The sequence below is a fragment of the Trachurus trachurus genome (genome assembly GCF_905171665.1).
Source record: "Trachurus trachurus genome assembly, chromosome: 20".
NCBI classification, from domain to species: Eukaryota; Metazoa; Chordata; class Actinopteri; order Carangiformes; family Carangidae; genus Trachurus; species Trachurus trachurus.
Genome location: NC_139911.1, coordinates 4,808,274 through 4,834,939, shown reverse-complemented (window position 1 = coordinate 4,834,939; position 26,666 = coordinate 4,808,274). Strand labels below are relative to the sequence as shown.

General features: G+C 44.6%; 1 protein-coding gene across 3 annotated transcripts in view; it reads left to right on the top strand.

Moving 5' to 3' along the window:
* Positions 1–25,942, top strand: part of nrp1a (neuropilin 1a) — a 69,838-nt gene extending 43,896 nt beyond the window's left edge. The window contains exons 8-18 of one of the 3 annotated variants that reach the window (XM_083995622.1): positions 5,879–6,034; positions 8,417–8,561; positions 12,928–13,262; positions 15,189–15,333; positions 18,454–18,543; positions 19,532–19,579; positions 22,482–22,625; positions 23,158–23,435; positions 23,908–24,004; positions 24,122–24,175; positions 24,704–25,942. In XM_083995622.1, the coding sequence (XP_083851748.1) occupies positions 5,879–6,034; positions 8,417–8,561; positions 12,928–13,262; positions 15,189–15,333; positions 18,454–18,543; positions 19,532–19,579; positions 22,482–22,625; positions 23,158–23,435; positions 23,908–24,004; positions 24,122–24,175; positions 24,704–24,993 (1,782 nt within the window). In that variant the 3' untranslated portion in view covers positions 24,994–25,942. Of the gene's footprint in view, positions 1–5,878; positions 6,035–8,416; positions 8,562–12,927; positions 13,263–15,188; positions 15,334–18,453; positions 18,565–19,531; positions 19,580–22,481; positions 22,626–23,157; positions 23,436–23,907; positions 24,005–24,121; positions 24,176–24,703 lie in introns of all 3 variants that reach the window. The other 2 variants (XM_083995621.1, XM_083995620.1) reach the window with 2 other exon arrangements.
* Positions 25,943–26,666: the final 724 nt, after the last annotated feature.

The window sequence follows — 26,666 nt, the reverse complement described above, 5'->3', positions numbered from 1 at the left end:
CGGTTTCATAATCATTACTCAGAGCATTAGTCGTGTGTGTGTGTGTGTGTGTGTGTGTGTGGTGAGGAGTTAGTCTTTTGGTCTTTACGATGATTCACCGGGAAGGAAACGTTGAAACCAGACAGTTAAACATCCTCTCTTAACAGCTGTGGCTGAAACCCTTTTAATCACACATCCACTCACTTCACGCACAACAAACCTTTTATTTATTTATTTTTTATTCTCACAGTTTGACCTATACATCCCTCTTTGTCAGGGAAACAGATGATGGGAGCATGGGAAGTCATGCATAATTTAATGCCACCTAAAGAGGTGTCCAGGGGGGCTAAAAATAAACTGTAATTGTGTCAGGTGAGTATTGTGATAAATGGGGGGTGGGGGGTCACGAGTGGAGCTCACAGGTCCTGCAGCATTAGAGTAATACAATTTTCATGAAAGGAGAATTAATTACACTTTTCAGGTAATGGAGCTATTCCGAAAGAAAGGCTTCCGCTGGCGACCGACACCGAAGCAGCGCTGCATGCGGGGGAAATTTAGCGAATCTGGTTTTAGTGGAGTCGCTGTGTGTGTGTGTGTGTGGCGTGGTGTGTGTGTTCACTCAGAGACCCACAATGCAATGCTGGGTGAGGAGGAGTCTCTCTGTGTCCACCAGCTGCTCTTTGACTCCGGAGCGCTCACCTCCTCTCGGCATTTCTCCTGTTGTTGTTTTTGGCAAAAGGGGGAGAAAAAAAACGAATAAACTCTTTCCCCTAGAGGCAGCAGCCCACACACACACACAAACACACATATACAGTATATATATATATACACACACACACACACACACACACAAAGAGAGATGAGGAGCTATTTTTTACCCCCTCTGTTGGGGAAGCAGAGAAATAGAATAAAAAAAAATGTATTTTGGTAAACTTCTCCCAGTCTGCTGCATACAACTTCTTGGCAACTCAATTATAAGGCAATCAAGAAGCAAGAGATAAAGCTTTTGAGCACTTTCTTGAACGCCCCCTCCTCTCCTCTCCCCTCCTCACCCCTCCCTCGGCCTTATAAACCACACGTCTCCTCCTGGCTGTGCCCACACAACAGCAGCAGCAGCAGCAACAATGACTCGGCTTTAGCCTCAAATACATGTCATGTGGCCTCGGTCGGTGCATCTACAGTACGTCTGACTCACACGGCACAGAGACGATGCACTGAGTAACAGATAGAGCTGACGATTACGCCCACGAAATCCCACCACCACCACCACTGCTCATGATGATGATGATGAGGCGGCATCATCTATGGGGAGGAATTATCTCGTCAAAAAATGTGCAACAAACACACGTAAATACATGTAAATGTTGTCTGGCTGTCACTCTATCCGCCACGTTTTACGCAGAAAAACATAATATATAGACGATAACGTGCAGCCTCAGTCGAAACGAGCCCGATGTGGATTTCGCTTGTGTTGTCGATCTAATTGCAGACACACCAGGCTTTAACTGGCTGATGTTACAAGCCCGAGCACGACTAATTCTTTTTCTGCCTCTCTGGTTTCATTAGTCTGTGAAACGACTGGAGCTGTTGTGAGGCAAGAGGGGGGCTTTGAGTCATCGCCTTGCCTCACAACAGGAAGGTGGAAAACACAAACACACACATATATATAGAGACACAAACACACACTATATTTTTTTTGGGGGGGGGGGGGTGTTGGATGCAAGAGCACATCGAAGCCATGCCCACACATCAGCGTGCTGCAGCTCTGCAGATGATTTCATACCCTGTCTGACATGTTTATGGTGTCAAGTGTGAGTGCAGCAGCATGCCAGGAATCCATACTGTCATTTGTGCATAGGAGGAGAATAACAGACAGTACAGACGGTGTGTGTGTGTGTGTGTGTGTGTGTTTGTGTGTGTTCGATCAGAGATCAGGAGATGTAATTCACACATTTCCATGCATGCAGCGATTACATCACAGCCTCTCAGGGATCGATTGTTTATTAGAGATGCTCCGTGTTGCGCTGCATGCACTTTCTAAACGTCTCCTATTGGTTTATGTATATAGGTCATTTTGTGCTGTTTCGTGGCCCCTGGGCTAAAAAGGAGTCCTGCTAGTATAATCATTATCTGGGCCCTGGATTTCGTTTTTTCGCTGCGGTCTGTCTCTGTGGTGTGGGATGGGATGGGATGGGATGGACTGGCAGCAGCAGCAGCAGCAGCAGCCGAGCCGAGCTTCTCCTCCCCTGACCCGCGCAACCTCAGTCTGTTAGCGCAGCTTCGGCCTCGTTCCTCTGCCTCTAACAAGCAGCACATTAATAAATCATGCGTTGCTCATTACCCGGCCTCTGTTATCAGCCCGTGTCAGTGAAATTGATCTAGTCTGTGCACTTCTTCACAGGAGACCCTGAGCTTCTGTCCTTCACTTCTTACGAGGCATCACTGTCTGTCAGCGGCTCCTCCTCCTCCTCTTCCTTGCTCTCTATTTCTTTCTTTCCCATCCCTCCATCCCTTTCCCCCAGGTGCCCCGGCCTCACGCCCCATTTGGACTCAAAGGTGCATAACTATTTGTGCTTCTGCGCTAGAAAGAAACTTTAGATAATTACAGTAATTCACTTTACTTTTTCCATCTCTCTGGTTTTGCAGGACCTTATAAGTACTGGACCTCAAACTGATCAAAGTAAAAGAAATTAAATATAAAATATACTGTAATAACCGGGCTCCAAGTTTTCTGCCCTCCAAATGAAAACATTCACTTCCAAAAAAAAAAAAAAAAAACTTTCTCTGAGTGAATTTAACAGGTTTACAGGCTCAGAATATTGATTAAAGTCATATATCAGTCCAATCTCTTCAGATCAGCCGTATTTCATCTCGCTCATGTCCTGAGCCCGTTGGAGTCTGAGCACCCATGAGTGTTCCCAATTAGCCCCGCCACTCACTTCATTCCCAGAGGCTCCACTTCTCCATTACGTCTAATGAGATCCTTTCAGGGGAAAACATCCCAAGGCCAAGTCTTCCTATTAGATGTTTCTTTTTTTTTGCTTTTTTTTTTTATTTTAAAAACTGAGCCTCTTTTTCAGTAAGCCGCTTTGCCATTGGTCCAGATTGGAAACGAATCAGCCTGGCCCCGTTTGAACGCAGATGTTAAAAGACCTGCCCGCGCCTTCGCTGCCATCTCTCTCTCTCTCTCTCTCTCTCTCTCTCCATCCAGCGCTGGCACATATGGGCTGGAATTCAGCTCCTGCGTTATTATTAAATGGGAACCAGTCTGAAGCTGACGGGGATTTGATTTCGTCTCTATTTGTGGACCCAAAAGGAATCTGGGTCTTACTGTATAAGCCCATTGAGCCCGTAGACAGGGGGGAGGAAGAAAGAAAGAAAAAAAAAAAGTATCCTGTCTTTATACGAGACTGTCTTCTTTGTTAGTCTCCATCCATCCAAATCCTTTGAGTGGCCAAGAGACAGTGAGAGAATGGCATAGAGCAGAGGAACGTCGTTTATTGCTCCCATCTGTTTAGGTCTTTTTTACCCCATCAGGAAGAGCAGGAATGACCAGCGCTCTGTGGCATGCACATGTTCCCCTCTCTCCGTCTTTGCTCCGAGTCATTAAGTGTGGTACTGGTGTGCTGTGTGTAGATGGGCTGGCAGACAAAGCTGTATGGCTTTAACATGCTGCAGCGGATGAACCTGGCTTTGATTTTCTCAAATATGTGCACGCTACTGTGACTGTCTGCCTGCTCCCTTCACTCACTGCACAGAGGGATTTTTTTTTTTTTTTTGTGCTAATCTGCTCCAAGACTCTGGTGTTCGTGTCGCCATCATCATCCATCTCCAACAACATCAAAGAGAAACATCTCTCGTCGCCATCTTGGAAACCTGTTTCCACCCAAACGCTCTTCACTTCTCTGACGCCGCATTACTCCTCATTAACGTCAGACGGGACGGTGTTAAACTCAAACACACCGAGGAGCTGGGTTTCTTTTAATACCTCACCATCCTCTCTCCTTCCTCTGTTATAGAATAGAATAGAGAATAGAGAATACTTTATTCATCCCTAGCAGGGAAATTCAAGTTAGTCCAGTAGCTCACACAATAATGACACAAAAAAGATGAACACAAAAAACATTTTAACAAGTGTTATATAAAACGATTGCAGCAGGAACAAATGATCTCTTAAAGGGATAGTTCAACATTTTGGCAAATTGGCCCATTGCCATAATCGCTATAGTCATAGCAGTAGGTTCGTTACCTTTATTTGTCGGTGTAAGCTATTTTTAGAACGGAGGAGCGGAGCGGCAGGCTGTTCAGAGCTACACTATGGAGGCTAATGGAATTTCTTGGTTTCCCTCATCAAACTCATCAAATACAAAATCCCAAAACTCCAAAACGCTTTCGTGGACAAGTTGTGAGCTGCACATTCACCACGCTATGAGATAATAATAGAACGTTACGAGACAGAGTTGTTTTAGAGGTAAATTCATGCAAAACCGCTGATGCACGTTGCGTTCAGGGACAGTTTTTCAGCAAGCAGACTCTGTATTTACCTCGAAAACGGCTCCGTTTCGTAACGTTCCATTATTATCTCATAGCGTGGTGATTGTGCAGGTCACAACTTGTCCACGAAAGCGTTTTGGAGTTTTGGGATTTTGTATTTGATGAGTTTGATGAGGGAAACCAAGAAATTCCATTAGCCTCCATAGTGTAGCTCTGAACAGCCTGCCGCTCCGCTCCTCCGTTCTAAAAATAGCTTACACCGACAAATAAAGGTAACGAACCTACTGCTATGACTATAGCGATTATGGCAATGGGCCAATTTGCCAAAATGTTGAACTATCCCTTTAAATCTTTCAGTTCTGCAGGTCAGGGAGATGAGCCTTTGGATGAAGGGGATGGCATGGAAGAGGTTAAGTAGCTGCCACAGAGGTCAGAGGAGAGGGAACCGATTTGTTATTTCGCCGCCGGCTAAAAAAGAAATTATACAGTACAGTACATGTGTGTCAGAGTTATTAGTAACCGGCTCTGTGCTCCTGGTCAGACAGTTAAAAGTCTGACGGTGACGTTTGAAAAGCAACAGAACAGGATCAAACGGAGGGTTTGAAGGCTGCAGCTCGGAAAAAAACACACAGAAACAGAAGCCAGGAGTGTGTTTGTGTGTGTGTGTGTGTGTGTGTTCCCAGTCACAGTGTACAGGCCTGACGGTTGGCAGACGCTCTGCTGCTTCACCAGCGAATACATAACGTACATGCAGCTACAGAGCAGACACTCCCTCCTTCACTCTCTCACGTGCCACTCTGACCCCAGCGCCTCTGGCTGCCTCCTTGTGAAAATATAAAAGCCCCTGCAGTAATGCACCGCGCCTCATGATTACTTTATAAAGCCCTGCATATTTAAAAAGCACAATATTTGATATTCAGTCTGTATCTCTCTCTCTTTTTTTTCCTCCTGGCCGATTTTGATAATGTGATTGCAGAGCAGACCTCGTTCTATTCATCGTTTCACTTTCATCCGACGCGCTCTTGTCTCCCATCTCAGGAAATTAACTTGTCATCCTGTGTCTCTTTCATTAATGTGAATCTCATTTCATTGCTGTTTATTAAATTCCAGGTAGCAGCTGATGATAAGACTATGGCCAAAGGTGACTGTAGTAGTGAGGTTACAGTTTTCAGCTCTGCTCAGTGTGTTATTAAAACATGGCTGGAGCCTTTTCTGCAGAAATTATTCATGCATTTGAGCAGGAGAGGAGAATTATATTTCAGCAGCATCCCCGTCCAAACACTGAAGCTAAATCCTGGCGCTCTCACATAGCGACTGTGAAATTTTCATACACAAAGCCACTTTAAGCAGCTTTTGCTCAGTTGTCTCTCTTTCTTTTTCTTTCTTTTTTTTTTGGCTTCCACAGGTGGATCTCGGGTTCTTGCGGTTTGTCTCAGCCATCGGGACCCAAGGCGCCATCTCCCAGGAGACGCGGAGGATTTACTTTGTCAAGTCCTACAAAGTGGACGTCAGCTCCAACGGAGAGGACTGGATCACGCTGAAGGAAGGCTCCAAGCAAAAGGTAGGAGGAGACTTTAAAGAAAAAAAAAAAAAAAAGTTAAATAACAACAAACAGACAGATAAAAAAGTTGTTTTCTTTTATTTATGTGCGACTGTGCCAGAAAAACCACCCCTGCGTTTGGAATATCCCATCTCAGCACAGCAGCTGACTTGAATTGTGGTTTGGTCCAAGTTGCCTTTGAACTCAACAAAAATGGGGAATACCCGGCTATATGTACTTGAGCCTCTTGTCTCCCAACATGCAATTACACACTTTGCTCGGTGTGGTAATACAGCCAGCAGTATTTCCAGCACACACACACACACACACACACGCTGCGGCGGCTGTATAGCTGCAGGGAGGATTGTGTAAAGAATGCGTAGCGGCCGTTTTTATGTCAAGCTCACGTCAGCTTCGCCGTAAAAAGCAGCAGAGGGACGATGACAAACGAGTCGACAAACAGGAGCTAAAGGGCGACGGTGGTGGAGAGGAAGAGGAGAGGAAGAGGAGATGTTTGAGCAGCTGGTAGAGGTGTGTCCACGAGGAGGAGGACGGACAGGAGGGACGGCATGCTTGACCGGAGCGTGACAGTGCTATAACCATCGATTGCCGATCGGCCTGTCAAACAGGCCAGGTCTTGTCCATCTGGAGGTAAACACACACACTCTGTGGGTGTCCCGCAGGGTCACAGAGGCATATGTGTGACATGTAAATACCAACTGAAAGAGTTCAGAACAAAAAAGTTTCAGAGCGACCAAACCAGCATGTTTGTCCTGCTACACACACATACACTGCAAAAACTCAAAATCTTACCAAGAATATCTGTCTTATTTCTTGTCAAAATGTCTAATTTCTAGTCAAAACTAATCTATTTCCACTTAAAATAAGACTCATCACCTTAAAATTAACTTGTTTTTAGATCATTTTCACTTGTTTCAAACAAATTTTCACTTGTTTCAAACAAATTTTCACTTGAAATAAGTGGAAAAATCTGCCAGTGAAATCATGTGCTTGTAATAAGGAAGAAAAACTTGCTCCACTATCAGATTTTTCTACTTATTTCAAGTGAAAATATCCTTGAAAGAAGTAAAAAGTGTCTAAAAACAAGCTACTTTTTATATGATGAGTCTTATTTTAAAGTATAATGAGATTTGTTTTGACTAGAAATGACATTTTGACTAGAAATAAGACAAATATTCTTGGTAAGATATTTGAGTTTTTGCAGTGCAGGGTCACAAAGGCATACAGACACAGTACAGTATGTGTGACATGTAAATACCACCACCGGGCGTTTCTGACTGGAAGAGTTGGGAACAAAAAAGTTTCAGTCAGAGCGACCAAACAAGCATGTTTGTCCTGCTACACACACAGACACATAGTGTATATACACACTCCTTTATGGCCTCTAACAAAGTACACAGTCCCCTCTGCAAAGTGGTGGCTTAAAGGTGCCACGGTGAAGCCGGCCGGTGTTTTTCCGGACTCTAAAGTAAAGTGCTCTTGTTGCGGACGCGGGCACCATTTGCTCAACGCTGAGTCTGCAGTTTGGAGAAAAAAGCCACTTTGCAGTCAGCGAGTGGAGCGAGGAGCAAGGAGTGACATTCAAGAAAGTGGACGACTTTGCCGTAGTAGCAGTGACAGATAATGGGCCGTGGTCTGTTTTAGTGTTTTGTCCAGAATTAGCCCCGGTTGTCGTCTTTTTATCCGTCCATCCGACTCCTCTCAGCTGGACTCCTCTCTGTTACATCAGGGAGGTCACATGGTCACCGGTGTGATTCAATTACCCAGAGTTGAACTGTGACGAACTGCTGCTTCATCGCTGGGTGGCCTCCTCCTCCTCCCCCTCCTCCTCCTCCTCCTCCTCCTCCTCCTCCTCCTCGTATGGAGCTAGTAAACTGTCAGCCGACCCCGGGGGAGAACAGTGACATCTTTGACCTTTGGACAAGCCGCCGCCGCCGCCGCAGTAAAACCTGCAGCAGATCTGGAGGTGGAGGACAGAGAGGAAGAGAGGAAGAGAGAGGAGGAGAGAGGGCGTCTTGAGCCAATCTGGTCCTGTCAGTGTTACATTTTTACTGCCTCAGGTTTCACGGTCACAGGCGGCGGTTTGTTTGTGCTGGGAGAGGAAGTGAGAGGGAAGCAACAGAAACAACTTTCAACTCTGTGGTTTTTATGATCCCATTCTCTCACACAGATGGTTTTTGTTTTGTTTGTTCATGTGTGTCGGCGGCGGCGTCTCGGCTGAAGTGAACGCAGACAAAAGGCCGATCACTCGGCTCTGGTTATTGATCTCACTGGTTTAAAAAAAAAGAAAAAACGAACCTGGATGCTGATTCAATGCAGCCAAGGTCTCCGACACATTCAAACACATTCCTCTCTGTTAAATCATTTTTTTTCTTTTCACAGGTTTTCCAAGGCAACACCAACCCAACAGACGTTGCCAAGACGATGCTGCCCAAACCCACGCTGACGCGCTTCGTCCGTATCCGTCCCGTTACCTGGGAAACAGGCATCGCACTGCGCTTCGAGGTGTACGGATGTAAGATATCAGGTTGGTATTGTTGAGATTCTCACTGATCCACTCACTGATCTCAGCTTTATCTTTGCTCACAGCTGCCACCGAAAACAAACTTTGCATAACGCTGATTATTTCCAATTCCAAGTGCAATAATCAGATGATGCCACTGACTCTTATTTATGATTTATGCACATGTTTCAGTTGTTGTTGGTTTTTTTTTTTTTTTTTATCAAGCAGAGCTGGTATTTGCCACCCTGGCTCCCGGTTGCACAAACACCTCACTTCTGCCAGATGTAGCTCCCATTTCTGTGAGCGTCCTCCTCCTCCTCCTCCTCCTCTAAGGCTGAAGCAAGCTGCTGCATAATGGAGCAGTGGCACATGAAGGAGGATTACCTATTTATGCTACCCCATGTTTAGATGTCGCTCATACAATATAAATGGAGCCAACAGCTGGCAGGCAGAGAGAGAGAGTGCTGCTGGAGCTGGGTGGGCTCGGCGCTGGTCCCTTCCCTCCTGCTGATCTGGTCTCAGTCTCATCTTTAGCCACAGTCTGTCTTTTTTGCTTCCAGAGCTTTGATTTTGGCAAAAGCTCCTCTTTTTTTTTTTTCTTAATGAGTGGCGTGCATGTGGGGCTGACTTTCATATGGTTTTAGCACATCTGGCTGCATCTGTATGGGTTTTTTTTTTAGAGCATGTGGAATCGGATGCTAATTGTGTGTTTTGCTCCTTTGTGCTTGTATATCTAAGTTGAGCCTCGGTTTAAAGTCAAAGCTTCCTTCATGGTGTTACGGATGTTACATGTGTTGTATCTCGGTGCAGTAGCAGAGGGCCGCTGTGTGGTTGTGTGGCTGCGGCTGCGGCGGGGGTTACGGCCGGGGCGTGTGTTTCGGGCACAACACCAGAGCATAAACACATCAGAAGGATCGGAGTCACCGCAGGGCCTCCGTGATGACGTCAGCACCCCCGGGTGCTCTGAAGACGCTGCCAGCTCCTCTGCTCGGCAGCAGCAGCAGCACAGTGGGAGAGAGAGAGAGGGAAAATTTGCGAAGCTCTCGAGAGCTGCAACAAACTCACTGCACTGACTCACTCGGTTCCACCTTGAGTTATGCAGATATCTGATGGAAGAAAAAAAAACTTCTGGTGCCATAGCAGCAGCAACAGCAGCAGAGTATAGAGCTGCATTAAACTATTTCTGGTGCAATGTTTTCAAACAAAGAAGAGTTCCCACACACATAGCCAACCTGCAGAATTTATTGAGACGTTTCGGTACTAGACCTTTTCCGAGCAAATGTTTGTGCCAACACAGGAAGCCATCTTAAATAGGAGTGGCTGTGTGACACAAACCAATCACTTTCCCACACATCTGAGTGTGAGGAATTCAAATATTAAATATCAACAGTATCAAAATACAATCAATAGAAACAGCATCAATATACCAAGATAAAGTGCAATGAATACATACAATAAATACTAAGCTGTCGTGACTGGATACATGAGGTCCTAATGGAAGGTAATGGCTAATGATCACAGTCAGAAACAATAAATACGACAGATACAATACCTAAATATAGGAAAATAGAAGAAAGAGGAACTTGCAATAAAAAGTGTGCAAGGATACAGTAAAGATCTGAAACAGTCTGAAAAAAATATTTTATTTAACTTACCAGGCAGATTGCTTGAGATTAAAAAACATCTCTTTTCCTAAGCAAGGCCTGGCCAATATTGGTATTGGTGCAACATTTTCAAAATATGGAGGCAGTGATTCAGATTCAGACATCAGAGGACGGGAGGAGTTCAACCCCTGAACGCTCCAAGATGTTTCTGACCCACATGACCCTGGTCGCGTGTCCCTGTTCATACAAACAGCTGCGTATTAATAAGAAAGATCCACCGCCCTGTTGTTGGTAAATACGCTGCGGTGTATAAATATCTGTGATGAACCACTGATGCTCCACCCAAAACCCTCAGCGAGGCCCCGCGTACGTATGCAGGCATGATGGAGCAACATCTCCACACATTGTACCGGCCCCTCTCTGGGTGTGTCCTTGCATGTGTGCGTGCCATCCTCTGTGATCGCAGCTGAAGTCGATTAACAGCTCCAGATGACCCGGGGAGTTCACCCGAGTGCCTAAACTCAGATCAGCCTCCACACAAACACACTCAATCACACACCTCTCATATCCTCCCACTTCAAAGGCGGCCAGTGTAGCTGCTGCGATCACTCCCCCCCAACAAGATCTTGGCCAGAGACGAAAGAAAGACTTAGAGAAAGAGTCTGAAAACAGTGGAGAAGAAGTTTTTCCATTTGTTCCCTGAGCTCCGAGATGGTCCCACGGGTCTGCAGAGAGGAGCTTCTTCAGATAAAGACCGGTCTGAATGAAGCCTTGTTCTGCAAAAGAGTCTTCGCTCACTTTTTCCCAGATGCCGCTGCAACCGTCGGTCCTGCAGCCGCACACTGCTCGCTTTGTCTGGTTACGGACACAGAGGGGACGTAATAATGCCCAGAATTATCCCTCTGTGGGAGCCGGATAGTAAATATGTTGTTACTTTACCACAGGACCCCTGACTCAGTGTCCTGGGATTGAGAGTTGGAAGAAAGTTTGGGAAAAAAAAGACAGAAGGAAGATTTAGTCCTAAGACAAGCGGCTGAGTGTCTGACTTCTGCTGGTGATTACAGCACAGGGGAACTTTGCTAAACTCCAGTGGATTTAAGTTGGCGTCACTCACTGTGACAGTGGGTAAAAAAGACGGGCAGAGAGAGCTCACAACCGGTGACAGTAAATCTCATCCTGTGGGGTTTGAGAAAGCTGAAGCTAAACTGAATTTGTGCCATCACTGAGCCGCTTAAAAAAAAACAGCTAAAGCTTCGAGACATTGCATGAATTTTAGGTTGTTAAATAAGAATCATTAGATTCAATACAGACTCAATACAGTCAGTAACATTTCATTAGATCTCAACAATAACTTGCCATGGTGCAGGATTTCCACCTGCAGTACTTTTCCTGTGGTGCAAGATCAACAACATGTGGACAGTTAAAGGACAATTCCGGGCAAATTCAACTTGGGGCTGTATTTTCCTAACATTTTAGGTCTAAAAGAAGAAATCTGAAGATTTTCAGTTTAATTGCTCCTGTTTTGCGGTAGTTGTGTCTGTCCATGCATCGCCACGGCAGCGATGAATGGAGCGGATGCAAGTTCCACTGCTTAGGCTGTTTACATTCTCCTACATCCGCAATTTTTTTCCACAGACAGCGTCAGATGGCTACTCAAACCTGCACCGAGACGTTTATTTACTTCAAGCAAGCCGACATGTTTGTAAAACTAGATCTAATTCAAAGTCTCGTGGAGTTTCGCACGAGACCCGAGTTGACGCTCAGTGTGTTTACGTGCAGTCGGAAGCTCCCGTTTGTGTCATAAACACAGGAATACCAACTCTTGACTTGCTTGAAGTAAAAAAACTTCTCGGTGCATGTTTGAGTCACCATCTGATGCTGTCTGTGGAAAAAAATTGCAGCAAAAAAGTTGCGACACAACTACCGCAAAAGAGGAGCAACTGAAAATCTTCAGATTCCTTCTTTTAGACCTAAAATCTTAGGAAAATACAGCCCGGAGTTGAATTTGCCTGGAATTGTCCTTTAAAATGGAAAAAAAAACAGCTTTAGATTAACAAGCTGTTGCAACAGGTTGTTGTTCTCCTGCTCGACTCTTCATGTGAGGGGACGCCGTGAAGAAGAAAGGATGAACAAATGGACCTACAGCGAGTTAAGATGGGATGAGATCAGAGAAGGAGAATGAAAGGAGAAGAAAGTTTGAAAATGTGCACACACAGGAAACAATGAGGTGTTAAAAGAAAAAAAAACACACACAGATGTTGACAGCTGTGGAGCAGAAGGTAGATGAGTGCAGCAGCAGATAAAACACAAAGAGAGAGTGTGTGCGAGTGTGAGTAAATGCGAATGTGTGGAGGGAGGGAGGGAGGAGGTGGACGAGTGGAGATGAAAAGAAAAAGCATCTCCCACAGAATGCAGGAGGTGGAAGCACCGACCGAGAGGAGGGTTTTAATTGGCTGCCTGGAGACAACCGCTTCAGGCAGAGGAATTAGTATGCATGAGATCTGCAGAGAGAGGGAGAAAGAGGAAGAGAATAGAGAGGGAGAGATCACAATAACATCACAGAGAGTTTGGGGAATTGTCCTCCTCCCGACTTTCCCCCTCTCCCTGCCGCCCCGGCATGAACTTAAAACTCACCAAACTTGACTCGTGGCACTATGAATTATGTCCAACATCAAGCATTTGGACGCAGATCAAGTCTTTTGTTTCCCGTGTTCCCGTCATCTCTGCAGGTTTTCATTAGTTTGCATTAAAAAAAAAGCGCTGAGCAACCACCTCTTGTCTTTCAGAGTACCCGTGCTCGGGCATGCTGGGGATGGTTTCGGGCTTGATCACCGACAGCCAGATCACGGCGTCCTCGCACACGGACCGGAGCTGGGTGCCGGAGAACGCGCGGCTGCTGACCAGCAGGACGGGCTGGACGCTGCTGCCCCAGCCGCAGCCCTTCACCAACGAGTGGCTGCAGGTGGACCTGGGCGAGGAGAAGCTGGTGAAGGGCATGATCATCCAGGGAGGGAAGCACCGCGAGAACAAGGTCTTCATGAAGAAGTTCCGCCTCGGCTACAGCAACAACGGCTCCGACTGGAGGATGGTGATGGACGACGCCACCGGGAGCAAACCAAAGGTGAGTGTTTCTTTTCATCTCTTTGCTTCTTTTTTTTTTCTCTTTTGCATCAGATCAGATCTGTACACTGCAAAAACACTAAATCTTACCAAGAATATTTGTCTTATTTCTAGTCAAAATGTCATCTCTAGTCAAAACAAATCTCATTATACTTTAAAATAAGACTCATCACATAAAAAGTAGCTTGTTTTTAGACACTTTTTACTTCTTTCAAGCAGATTTTCATTTGAAATAAGTAGAAAAATCTGATGAGCCAGTTTTTCTTCCTTATTACAAGCTCAAAAAACTTCCTTTCATTGGCAGATTTTTCTACTTATTTCAAGTGAAAATTTGTTTGAAACAAGTGAAAATGATCTAAAAACAAGTTCATTTTTAGGTGATGAGTCTTATTTTAAGTGGAAAGAGATTAGTTTTGACTAGAAATGAGACATTTTGACAAGAAATAAGACAAATATTCTTGGAAAGATTTTGAGTTTTTGCAGTGTAACCAGAGGAACTCCTCGGCAGCTTCATTATTCAAGGGAATGGGTTTGAATTGATGGTTTCCTGCACAAACCAAAAGACAGGTTTTACTCTCCTCCTAAGTTGTGGAAATCATTTGAAAACACGCTTCCTTCCACAAAAAGAAAAAAAAAACACAACATTGATTCTGATTACGATGCACTTAGTCAGTTTTCACCAGAGCGTTGTGAGTCTGGCGCTCGTGAGTCATTCACCAGTCGTTCCGAGTCAATTCCAGCAGCGCTTTGAATCACATTAGGATAAGCATCTCCTGGCTCTCCCAGTCCTTTCACCCCTCTAATTTTTCTTTCTCTCCCTGCTTTGTTTTCTGCACAACACACACACAAACACACACAGACACACACTGTCCTGCCTCCTCAGTGAATCGTAACACACCAGAGTGGAGGTGATGGAGTCGATAGATGCACAACGTTAGAGAAGTGGCTCCAGATTTATCAGCCGGTGTCTCTGCACGTTCGGGAGACACATGCCGGCACTTTGCACGATGCATGCACTCACACACACAAACAAAATGTATATACGAGTTGAGCACATACACACACACACAAGAAAAGCTACAAGAGCCTGTCCCCAATTACAAGCGTCCCTGACAGGGCATAAATCTGATCCAGATGGGCTGATGCTTGATTTATGAAGGGAGTGAAGAGGATCTATATACTCCACCATCACCATCACCACCACCACCTCTGCCCCCCTCTCCCCTCCCCCCCTCCTGTCCTAGTTAGCTCCCTCTCTCCCCCCCTTCGTCTAATATAAGAGGTTCCAGCATCTGAGTCTCCTTTAACATGATCACACCCATTAATCCACCTCCATCAATCCTGCAGCTCCACCTCCGCTCGCTTCCTTCACACCCGACATCCTCCTCTCCTTTTTCCCCTCATCCCTCATTTATTCCCCTCTCGCTGGACGAGGATCTGAAGGAGCCCAACGTTGCCCCCCGTCCCCTCCTGCGTCAGACGCCTAAGCTCTGCTTTAGATGTCAGCCTCTGTTCCTCCACACAGCCATCCTTAGTACTTGTTTTACACATTGCCTGGTTGAAGATTGATTCGTTTTATTGTTTATTGCGTCTATATTTTCTGTCTGTTGAGCTGTTGTGTTGTGTTTTCGTTTTTTAGCCCTCTCTACTTTCTTTCTTTTTTAACTTGGCTGATGTAACAACTAAATTTCCCCTTTGTGGGATGAATAAAGTACATCCAAGACAAAATTCCCTGAACGGGACAATAAAGTTTATCGTATCATATCGTATCTAATCTAATCGCTCCCCCCCCCCCGGCTCGTGCCACCTCTCCATCCGAACCTGCGGTGTTCGATGAGCACCTCCGCCTCGGGCTACGAAAAGCCATACGATCCAAAAAAAAACATCAAACCCCTCACCTTCTCCTCTCTTGTGTCCGTCCTTGCAGATTTTTGAAGGGAACAGCAACTACGACACCCCCGAGCTGAGGACGGTGGAGACCCTGCTGACCCGTTTCATCAGGATTTACCCAGAGAGGGCCACTCCTGCCGGCATGGGCCTGCGACTCGAGCTGCTGGGCTGTGAAATTGAAGGTAAAACCGAAGCCCCCTTGTTACGATATCTTGTTGAGATCTATTGGATTCTCAGAGTCCTGTTAAAAAGAAGAAGAAGAAAAAATCGCCTCAGTTCTAGTAGCGAAATATCAAAGATAAGGAGCGGCAGCAGCCTGTGGTGTTATCACTCACACTGGAACTTTTCCTCCCACTCTGACGACAGCTCCAGCTGTTGGAACGCAGTAAAAACACTTCCACTCTTCACACGCGGTAGTGATTACATCTTTACATTTATAGTCATGTATATATAGTATATAAAAGTTATGATGACTTGACACACACCTAAGTTCAACACAGTCATTCACACACACACACACACACACACACACACATGTTTGTATAGCTATCTTTGTGAGGACACTCATTGACATATAGTAATGCTTTCCCTAGCCCCTTACCCTAACCTTAACCATCCAAAACAAATGTCTAACCTTAACCATTATGCTTAACTTAAACCTAATTATAATAACTGGTAACACTTTACAATAAGGGCCCGTTAGTTGTGTTAATTAATGCTGAGTAATGCATACATAATGATAACTGATTACATTATTCAACTTTTATTATTACTTAATAATTTATTAACTAACTTAGAGTAGTAAACATTAATTAACTGCTTACTAATAGGCTACATTCATTAATGTGTTTCCTAATCCTAAGTAATACATAATAATGATTGTTAATATACCTGTAAACAGTTAATTAATGCTTAATAATGCAATTAAGGGACCCTTATTGTAAAGTGTTACCTAATAACCTAGTTATTATAAAGTCTTAACCCTCAAAGCCCTTGGAACGGGTCTGAGAACGTGAGAACCGGCCAAAACGTCCTCACTCTGGTGGTTTAAAACTCAAACTGGTCCTCACATGTGTAGCTGTGCAAGAACACGCACACACAGGTGAGCCATCGATCACCTCAGCTAATGACACGTCTTGCTCTTCGTGCCTTTCGCCACAGTCCCGGTTATTTAAAGCTGCTTCCTGTGTGGAGCCTCCACCACAGCTGTCCAGCTCCTGCTCTGCTCTGCACCCCCTGAAAGAAAAAAGGGGGCAGTTGTCTTGTCTCACTGTTACATCAAAGCTGCCTCCATATCTGTGCCACTTCTGGAAGAGATCAAATCAAAGCCCACCTGCCCCTGCAGCACACTCCTCCATGTCTTTCTTCTTTCAAAGGGCAGCACACACACTCACACACACACATACACACTTTGCTATCTGTAAAATGTTGTGTTTTTTTTTCTTCTTTTCTTTATCTGAGTCTGTGGAAGCTGATGATGTTGCACAGAAACGGCTCAGAGATACGAGAACGTGCAGCGAGCAGCGAGCGTCAGCCCCCTAAGTGGATTTACATATTGGATTTCAGGGCGGCCCGTCGGGTTGTAAGCCTCCTGGACTCCCGTCGGGAGCTGGAGTCGGATGATAACGCTTGTTTTCACTGTTAATACTCACACAGACGCACAACAACCGCAATCACCTCGCCAGAACATGCGGTTACAGGCATGTAAACGCAATCACGCACACACATACAAGCGTGTGTGTGTGTGTGTGTGTGTGAAGCCATAGTAGGAGGGCTAAATCCTCATTTCTGTGCGAGGCTCCCCTGACGCAGCGCTGACCCCATCCCTGACCTTCCCCACCCTGAATCTGACAGGGGTTGATCTGCCTCATATTTCATCTTGCACAGGGAGTGAGCAAGAGTATTGGCTCACACACACACACACACATACAAGTGCACACACACAATCTCACACACACACACAGATACTGTACAAATACATTTTTCCGGCAGTTTGCCCCCTACACTGCAAAAACTCAAATGTCTTACCAAGAATATTTGTCTTATTTCTAGTCAAAATGTCATTTCTAGTCAAAATAAATCTCATTCTACTTTAAAATAAGACTCATCACATAAAAAGTAGCTTGTTTTTAGACACTTTTTACTTCTTTCAAGCATATTTTCACTTGAAATAAGTAGAAAAATCTGATCTGAATCTAATTTTTCTACTTATTTCAAGTGAAAATTTGTTTGAAACAAGTGAAATTCATCTAAAAACAAGTTAATTGTTAGGTGATGAGTCTTATTTTAAGTGGAAAGAGATTAGTTTTGACTAGAAATGAGACATTTTGACAAGAAACAAGACAAATATTCTTGGAAAGGTTTTGAGTTTTTGAGTTTTTGCAGTGTATCTGTCTGTGCCTCCCTCTCTCTCTCTTCCCTCTTCCTTCTTCCTCCCTCTGCACTGGGGAAGCCCGTTCATTACTCAGTCAGTGTAAACACACACACAAATACACACATATACAAACATGCACACAAACACACCGCAGGACGGCTGTGCAGCAGTGGAGTGTGGCGTGGATCGAGGGGCCTCGCCCACAACCAAGTGCAGCACGGCCATAATGACAGGCCGCTCCGCCTAAAGCCGAAGCCCGAAGCACCGAGCCTCAGCTTCAGCTCTATTTATACACACACACACACACACACACACACACCTCCACAACCTGATGGGGGGAGCCGTGCTAATAGCTCGGGCCCAGATTGAAACCCAGTGTGTAACTGTGGGCAGAGGCTGTTTACATGTTTCTGTTTTTCTTTCCAATGGTCAGTTTTAACTATAAAGCAGCTGAAAAACCAGATTAAATCTACAGTAGTTTATGTTTTACTGTATCTTGCTTTGGGCTAAAGTAGCAACCAAACAAATGAAGGGATTATATGAAGCTTCTTCCCACCAGATGCTGCCTCCTTCATCATCTCTTGTTTACCATTTCCATGTTTTCCCATCATATTCCATGTTATAAACTGTTTTCTTGTCTGTATACAACATCTATTGCACATCTGCCTGTTCTGGGCCTCCCTCCTCTGTTGCTCACCCTGAGGTTTCTCCAACTCTTTCCCTGTTTAAAGGGTTTTCCTGGGAGTTTTTCCTCAGTCGATGTGAGGGTCTAAGAGCAGAGGAAGTTGTTATGATGCTATGTAAAGCCCTTTGAGACAAACTGTTTGTAAAAATGCTTTACAAATAAAATGCCTTGCCTTCTTATGCTTCTCTCCATGAAATAACTTCCTGTATTTAAGTTTCTCTCTCTCTTGTCTCTCCTCTGCAGCTCCGACTCCGCCCCCCACCACTCTGGTCCCGAGCACCACGCCGTCGGACGAGTGCGACGACGACCAGGCGAGCTGCCACAGCGGCACAGGTGATGACTACGATGTGACAGGTGCTAACATCGCCCTCATGAGACTGCAACCGCCCGCCTCACCCACTCACACTCCCACCTCACCCCCCTCTTCTCCCCCCCTGCGCCTCCTCCTTCTGCTATGGCTCATATCTGCTCTGCACTGCAAAAACTCAAATATCTTACCAAGAATATTTGTCTTATTTCTAGTCAAAACAAATCTCATTCTACTTGAAATAAGACTCATCACATTAAAAAGTAGCTTGTTTTTAGACAGTTTTTACTTCTTTCAAGCATATTTTCACTTGAAATAAGTAGAAAAATCTGATAGTAGAGCAAGTTCTTCCTCCTTATTACAGTACCTAGCACAAAAAACTTGCTTTCACTGGCAGATTTTTCTACTTATTTCAAGTCAAAATTAGTTTGAAACAAGTGAAAATGATGACATGATGACATTTTGACAAGAAATAAGACAAATACTGTATTCTTGGAAAGATGTTGAGTTTTTGCAGTGTGCTCGCCCGGCTTGACCGCTCTCTCTCTCTCTCTAACCTGCCATCTACTGTGCACACTCGCACAGTGCACGTGCATGCACACACACAGCTACAGCTAGCTTATTAGCTGCACCTGCAGTTCCTCCCGCTTCAATGTGTCCCCTGTTAAACCCACAGCAGCACATTATCACACACCTCTGCACACACACCTGCGTCTACACTAACTCTCTTCTTATCCTCCTGCACCTCGTTTCCCACTCACTCCTCTTGGCCTAATGTCCCACTAACCCAGAAGCCTCTGAGGCTGCACTGCTGCTTACCCCCCCCCCCCTTATTCCTCCATATTAACCAGCAGTCTCCAATGATGAGCATGGAGGGAGGGCACCAAGGCGTGTGTTGATTAGCTAAATGTATCTACTGTAGCATGGAGACAACAACAAAGCATGGGTGCAGTTATCTAGAGAAGAAACCTCCTTTTAGCCGCATGTAGCTAACTGTGCTCATCTGTTGTGCAGGTACGGCGACACCAGACACCACTACAGCCGAGGTGGACACCGTCCCAGGTGAGAACCCAGACAACTTTGTATTTTTGCTTTTAAAGGGGACATATGATGGAAATATCACTTTTTCAAGGCTCTTTAACATACATGTGGGTGTTTGTCTTGCCTTCCGGTCTCCAAAATGTGAAAATTGACCCCAAAAAATCAGTAATTTAGAGGCTCCCTAGGTTAAAATCCATGTGGTTTTATGAGCTGTTGCCTCAGATCTCTTCCAATGATGTAACTAGTTTTCAAATTTGCATAATACCACCCCTACCTGGTACCTGTAGAAGGGGCGGGGCAAGCAGTGGCTCATTTGCATTTAAAGGGACAGGCACTGAAACCAGCCGTTCCGTTCTGTTTTGAGAGGATGAAAAGATCTGTGATGTTTGGTCCTTGGGGTGTTTGACCGAAGCATGTCACAGACACCTGGGAACTATTTTACTTCGTGGAAAAAGTTGCATCATATGTCTCCTTTAAACACCATCACATTGGCTGAAAGTCAGAATATATAAGAGAGTAAAAATATTCAACTTTTCAAGGTTTTTGTGGATTCATTTGCATCGCCGCATCAAGCAGTGTCTCTGAGTTAATGACTGCGAAGCCGGAGGCAGCCCTCTCTCCTCTGATGTGTGTCTGTTATTAAAGCTGATGATACGGCCCTGAGAGGCTCCTGCTGACAGGGTGAGGGAGGTGGCGTGATGCGGGGCGAGCTGATGATTAGCACTGGTGCTCTGCTGCTGCCTTCTCAGCATAATCACTAATCACTGGGCCGACACTGACTCACACTAAACACACACACACTCAGACACACACACACACACACATAGAGCAGGGAAGCACAATGCAAATGACCACAGGAAATTAAGTGAGCTTCGGGGCCACATGCACACACACACACACACACACACTCACATAGCGTCGTCTCCTATAGCAGGTTGATGAGGCAGCAGCCAGCTGAGAGGCTGTGCCCCAGTCTGACCTTGGCTAATGGGCCATAGGCTCCACCCCCCTCCCCCCTCCACCCCCCTCCTCACTCCATCAGCTGGCTTTGTGGTCTGTCTGTCTGCAGCCGCCACAATATATGAGAGCTCAGGTCCAGGTGTGTGTGTGCATGTGCATATTTGTGTGTATATATGCACAGAACCAAGTGTCTGCTGTGGATAAACACTTATCTGTCCGACTTTTCATTCCAAGAGCCTCCAACCACGCATGCTAATCAGCTCTGTTCATATGCGTGTGTCCGTTGTATTGTGAGTGTGAGTGTGTGTGTGCGTTGGGCACCATAATCTCACAGGACGTAGCTATTCGCCGTCGGCGCTCGGAGGAAGAAAATCACAAAAGGAAAAAAGAAAAGGTCTTTTTCTTTTCTCTTGAAATGGCCAAGTGAGTCATGTGGCTGCTCATCAATCCAGCGAGCAGCGCTGGTTGGTATAGCCTCCGTCAGAGCCTCCCAAGAATTATTATGGAACAATAAAAAAAAAATGCCAAAGCCATTTTAATTGGGAATGGGATTTCTCCGTGAAAAAAAGTGGCTTGGCGTCTGAAAATGCGGCTCCACATGGGAATTCCATCCTCTGTGTTTAATGGGTAAACAGAAACGTAGCCTGCAGAAGCTAGTTAAAGCCTTCCTCGTTATTAAAGGGAATATTGGCTCATATATTCTGTCATTTGGAGAGTTATCTCTTTGTATCTCTGAAGGCATCTGCTGATGATGGGAGTTTCTGTTTCGGGGGCCGTGGATAACATCCCAAACACCTCGCTCCCTTGTGTTCCTTGGAACTCTCTATTTATCCGGTTTGAAAAGCTCCGAGCTCCCACACATTCTCTTGCCTCCGCGGAGACGTCTCTCCGGCGCAGCGTGTGTCCGTGGGGGATTGCATTGTTGGAGAGGGGCCCTGGCACTGTTACCATAGCTGTCTTCAAAACCTCTCAAGTCCCCGCTCTCATTAAAATCCTCAGCTCTCTGCGGGTTTCTATGAGTGTTGCCTTCTCAACTGGACACCGTGTCCAGACCCCGACTCCTGCGACGCTCTTTCTGCTCTTAATGCCCCCCCCCAACGCCCTCCATACCTTTCTTTATGTTGCCTTTTACATTCATTAAAAGAGCTCATTAACCAGAGCCAAGATACAATGTCTGCATGAGGTCTGTGCTGACGGTTCACTCTCTCTCTCTCTCTCTCTCTCTCTCATGTAACTTCTCCTCTATCGCAGTCTCTTCTTCCCTCCTGAGTCGCTCTGACTGTTTCCACACTGCAAAAACTCAAGAATATTTGTCTTATTTCTAGTCAAAATGTCATTTCTAGTCTAAACAAATCTCATTATACTTAAAATAAGACTCATCACATTAAAAAGTAGCTTGTGTTTAGACACTTTTTACTTATTTCAAGAATATTTCACTTGAAATAAGTAGAAAAATCTGATAGTGGAGCAAGTTTTTCTTCCTTATTAGTACAAGCACAAAAAACTTGCTTTCAGTGGCAGATTTTTCTACTTATTTCAAGTGAGAATTTGTTTGAAACAAAATGAAAATGATCTAAAAACTAGTTCATTTAATAATTTAAGTGGAAAGAGATTAGTTTTGACTAGAAATGAGACATTTTGACAAGAAATAAGACAAATATTCTTGGAAAGATTTTGAGTTTTTGCAGTGCACGTTCCTCCAGCTGTGGACGCTCATGTCCCACAGACCTCTGCTGCCCTCTGCTGCTCAGAGTTTAATTAGTCAGAGCGAGTGGAGTGGAAGAGGAATCCCAGCCCACAAAGTGTAGCCTGCAGCATAATCCTGACATGCCCTCGGGGTCAGGGCTCGGGGAAAAGCCCAGAGCTCGCGGCACATCGTCCGTCTGTAATAAGCAGGATGTTGAAACCAGATTCTTTCTCTGATTCGTCGGGGCTCAACCTTTCTTTAATGTGATTTTTTCAGATTTCCTGTCGTTCGCCTGCGACTTCGGCTGGGCCAACGATCCGTCCTTCTGCAGCTGGACCTCCGAGGACACGGGCTCAAGGTGGCAGATCCAGTCCAGCGGCACCCCGACCCTCAACACAGGGCCCAAGATGGATCACGCAGGTGAGAGAGTCCTGCTAATTCCTGCTCAGACTCACCGGCCGGCTGTCACGTTTGGAAAATCTGGAAAACCTGGAAAATAGTTGACCAATTCTTCAGTCATTAAAGTCAGATGTCCTGGAAAAGCTTGAGTTGTCCTGAAAAATGATTCATCACATCATGACATCAGCTACCAGAGCTCTATTTGACTTTTTCAGACCCTGCTAAGGATTTTGTTTCCAAAAAAAATAATAATAATAACATGTTTGTGCTGTTCTATGATAAATTTGTCATCATTTCTAAGCATTTAAGAGATTATTTCATAAATTAGAGCCATAGACTGCACATCTTTAAATGAGATTTCTGGGAGAGAGAATGAGAGAGAGGAATAAACATAGAAACAAACTGATTAAATGTATAAAATAAGGTACCATTGTCGAAAAGAACACTTCTCCAAAGCATGAATGGGACAGGGGATTAGTCAGTGTATGGCATCAGTGGGAACCCTGGTTTCCTTTCAGCCTTTGTGACGTTTCTCTGTCTTTTCTCCCTTCAGGAGGATCGGGGAACTTCATCTACACGTTGGCGACGGGTCCCCAGGAGACGGAGGTGGCTCGGCTGGTCAGCCCCACCGTCAGCTCCCCGGACTCGGACCTGTGCGTCTCCTTCTGGTACCACATGTTCGGGTCGCACATCGGCACGCTGCACATCAAACAGCGCAAACAGACGGTGGACGGGCCGGCCGACATCCTGCTGTGGACGGTCAGCGGTCACCAGGGCAACCGGTGGAGGGAAGGTCGCGTCTTTGTGCCTCGCACCAACAAACCATACAGGGTAAAGGAAAAAATCCTGTCGTACCGTTGACCTGCGCTGTTTACACTGCAAAAACTCAAAATATCTGTCTTGTTTCTTGTCAAAATGTCTCATTTCTAGTCAAAACTAATCTCTTTCCACTTAAATTAAGACTCATCACCTAAAAAATAATTGTTTATAGATCATTTTCACTTTTTCTAAACAAATTTTCACTTGAAATAAGTAGAAAAAAAGTTTTTTGTGCTTGTAATAAGGAAGAAAAACTTGCTCCACTATCAGATTTTTCTACTTATTTCAAGTGAAAATATCCTTGAAAGAAGTAAAAACTGTCTAAAAACAAGCTACTTTTTATGTGAAGAGTCTTATTTTAAGTATAATGAGATTTGTTTTGACTAGAAATGACATTTTGACTAGAAGTATGACATTATTCTTGTGTATCTGTCCAGAAAAATGTTTCCAAAAACTCACTCTGCTTTTTTTTTTTAATTTCCAGGTGGTGATCGAAGGTCTGGTGGAGAGAAAGAGCTGGGGGGACATCGCTGTGGACGACATTAAGGTCCTCAATGGGCTCAGCATGGTGGACTGCAAAGGTGAGAAAACCGCTCGATCTGAAATAGCCTACGACTCTGCACTTTTTTCTATTTTTTTGGTCCATCGTTCAGATTTTTATTCACTGAGAATCTCTTTCTTTCTTTCTTTCTACACAGATCCCGACATACCCACTGAGCCCATGCTACCTGAGGATCACATCAATGAAATCCGTAAGTCTCCTCACACTGAGGATTTATCCAGAAGTCTCCTCTGCACTACAAAAAAAACTCAAATATCTTACCAAGAATATTTGTCTTATTTCTAGTCAAAATGTCATTTCTAGTCAAAACAAATCTCATTATACTTAAAAAAAGACTCATCACATTAAAAAGTAGCTTGTTCTTAGACTGTTTTTAGACACTTTTTTACTTCTTTCAAGCATATTTCACTTGAAATAAGTAGAAAAATCTGATAGTGGAGTAAGTTTTTCTATCTTGTTAGTACAAGCACAAAAAACTTGCTTTCACTGGCAGATTTTTCTACTTATTTCAAGTGAAAATTTGTTTGAAACAAGTGAAAATGATCTAAAAACAAGTTCATTTTTAGGTGATGAGTCTTATTTTAAGTGGAAAGAGATTAGTTTTGACTAGAAATTTGACATTTTGACAAGAAATAAGACAAATATTCTTTGATAGATTTTGAATTTTTAGCATTATGGTGAAAAAAAAACTCTTCTCACCTCACTCTTCTCTCTCCAGCAGTCGAGGACATCACCGAATACCCGGTGTTCGTGGAAACCAACCAGATCAGCGGCGCGGGCAACATGCTGAAGACGCTGGACCCCATCCTCATCACCATCATCGCCATGTCGGCGCTGGGCGTCTTCCTGGGCGCCATCTGCGGCGTGGTGCTGTACTGCGCCTGCTCGCACGGCGGCATGTCGGACAGGAACTTATCGGCCCTGGAGAACTATAACTTTGAACTGGTGGACGGCGTGAAGCTAAAGAAGGACAAACTCAACGTACAGAGCTCGTACTCGGAGGCTTGAGATGGGGGAGAGACAGACCGACCGCTGGGTGCATTTTAAGCGTGACTGTACTGTAAACCACGTGCAAGAGCGTTCGTGCACGAGTGACTGGCTGTAGTGCACTGCGCATCCTCTCGTGTGTGTGTGTGCACGAGCAAGGTGAGAGCTCAAAAAGGACTGCCAACACCCACCTACTCCCCCTCCCTCCCTCCCTCAACTCCCTCAGACTCGGCTCAACTCGCTGGATGAGGGACAAGGTTCAGGACCCAGTGGGAGGTTTGGACTGATCCACGCTTTTCTCAGGAGCTGCAGTAAAAAGAACCTACCAGTAGGGGACACTGTGTACAAATAATAATGAAAAAGAAAAAAAAAAAAAACAATACAGGAAAAAAATATGTACAGATGATTTAGATGAATATTTTAATTTTCTATTTTGATTTTCATTCATTTTTACAATCGGATGCTGGTGTTGAGACCAATTTATTAATAATGTTTAAAGTATTTATCGTTTTCTGGGAAAGAAAAATGTTTTTTTTGTTGTTGGTTTTTTTTTTCTCTCTTCATCATCAGTTCATGAACTTTTTCAACAAAAGAGAAAAAAAAATCTTAAAATGAACCATAACCGGCAAAACTGTAGATTTGCCCCTGTGGTGTATGGTGGCATACAGGGTGTGCGCCCATTACCCCCGGACCCTGACACATGTACCCCGACCCCCCCACCCACCTCCCCTATGACCCCTGTCACTCTAAAGTGAGGGTCCCATTCATGGCAATGTATGGTTCTGACAGTGCCTTTAGTACATTTTGGGTTTGCCTCCTCTGTTGACGTTTTTATTGTACATGGCTTAAGTTATGACGACAGGAAACGTGGAAATACCTGCGAAAAAATACAGGAAAACAATCTTATCACATGCGCTTTGTTCTGTTTTGTTTAGTTTTGTCGTTCTGTCCAAAACAAACACACACTGTAAATAAGTTTTAATATATTTTATTGCCCTTTTTAAAGAAAGTAAAAAGGAAAAAAGCTGCAGTATCCCTTTTTTCATGGGTTTGTATGTCTGTGTGTGTGTGTGTGTGTAAATACAATCTCCTGACTGTTTTGTGGAAGGTGCAGTGTTATGGTCTGTTTTTTCTTTTTTCTTTTTTTTTTCTTTCTTTCTTTAGGTTTCACTTTAGGATTACGTTGCTCAAGTCAAGATTTGTGTGAAGCTGATGTTACAGCGATTTTTCAATGTGCATTCAAGCCACCTGTCATCGAATGTCATCGCCCACAAATTAGTCAAAAGGTAACGACGACAAAAGAAGCTGACATGATGATGAACTCTTGGCACCTTTCTCTCCCATTTCTACCATACTATCTATCTTCACACAGCTTCAAACGAACACAAAGGTGGTGGTGGTGGTGAAACCAAAAAAAAACTAACTACAAAAACAATCATGATTTCTTTGTTTTAGCTGAATCTTAGATCAACTCATCTCCTCCCAACATCACTGTGGATTGTTCACTGAAGAAGTGCTATCTGGACAATGCAGCTTGAATGCACTTTGTCTCCGATTCCCCCTGTTTTTAGACGAAAAGGAGGAGGAGGGGGAAGGAGGGGGTCGCCACACAAACTGAAAGAATGGTGCTATCGTTACTTTTAGCCAGACAACAACAACAACAAAAAAAGTGTCTCATGATGAATTATTAATTA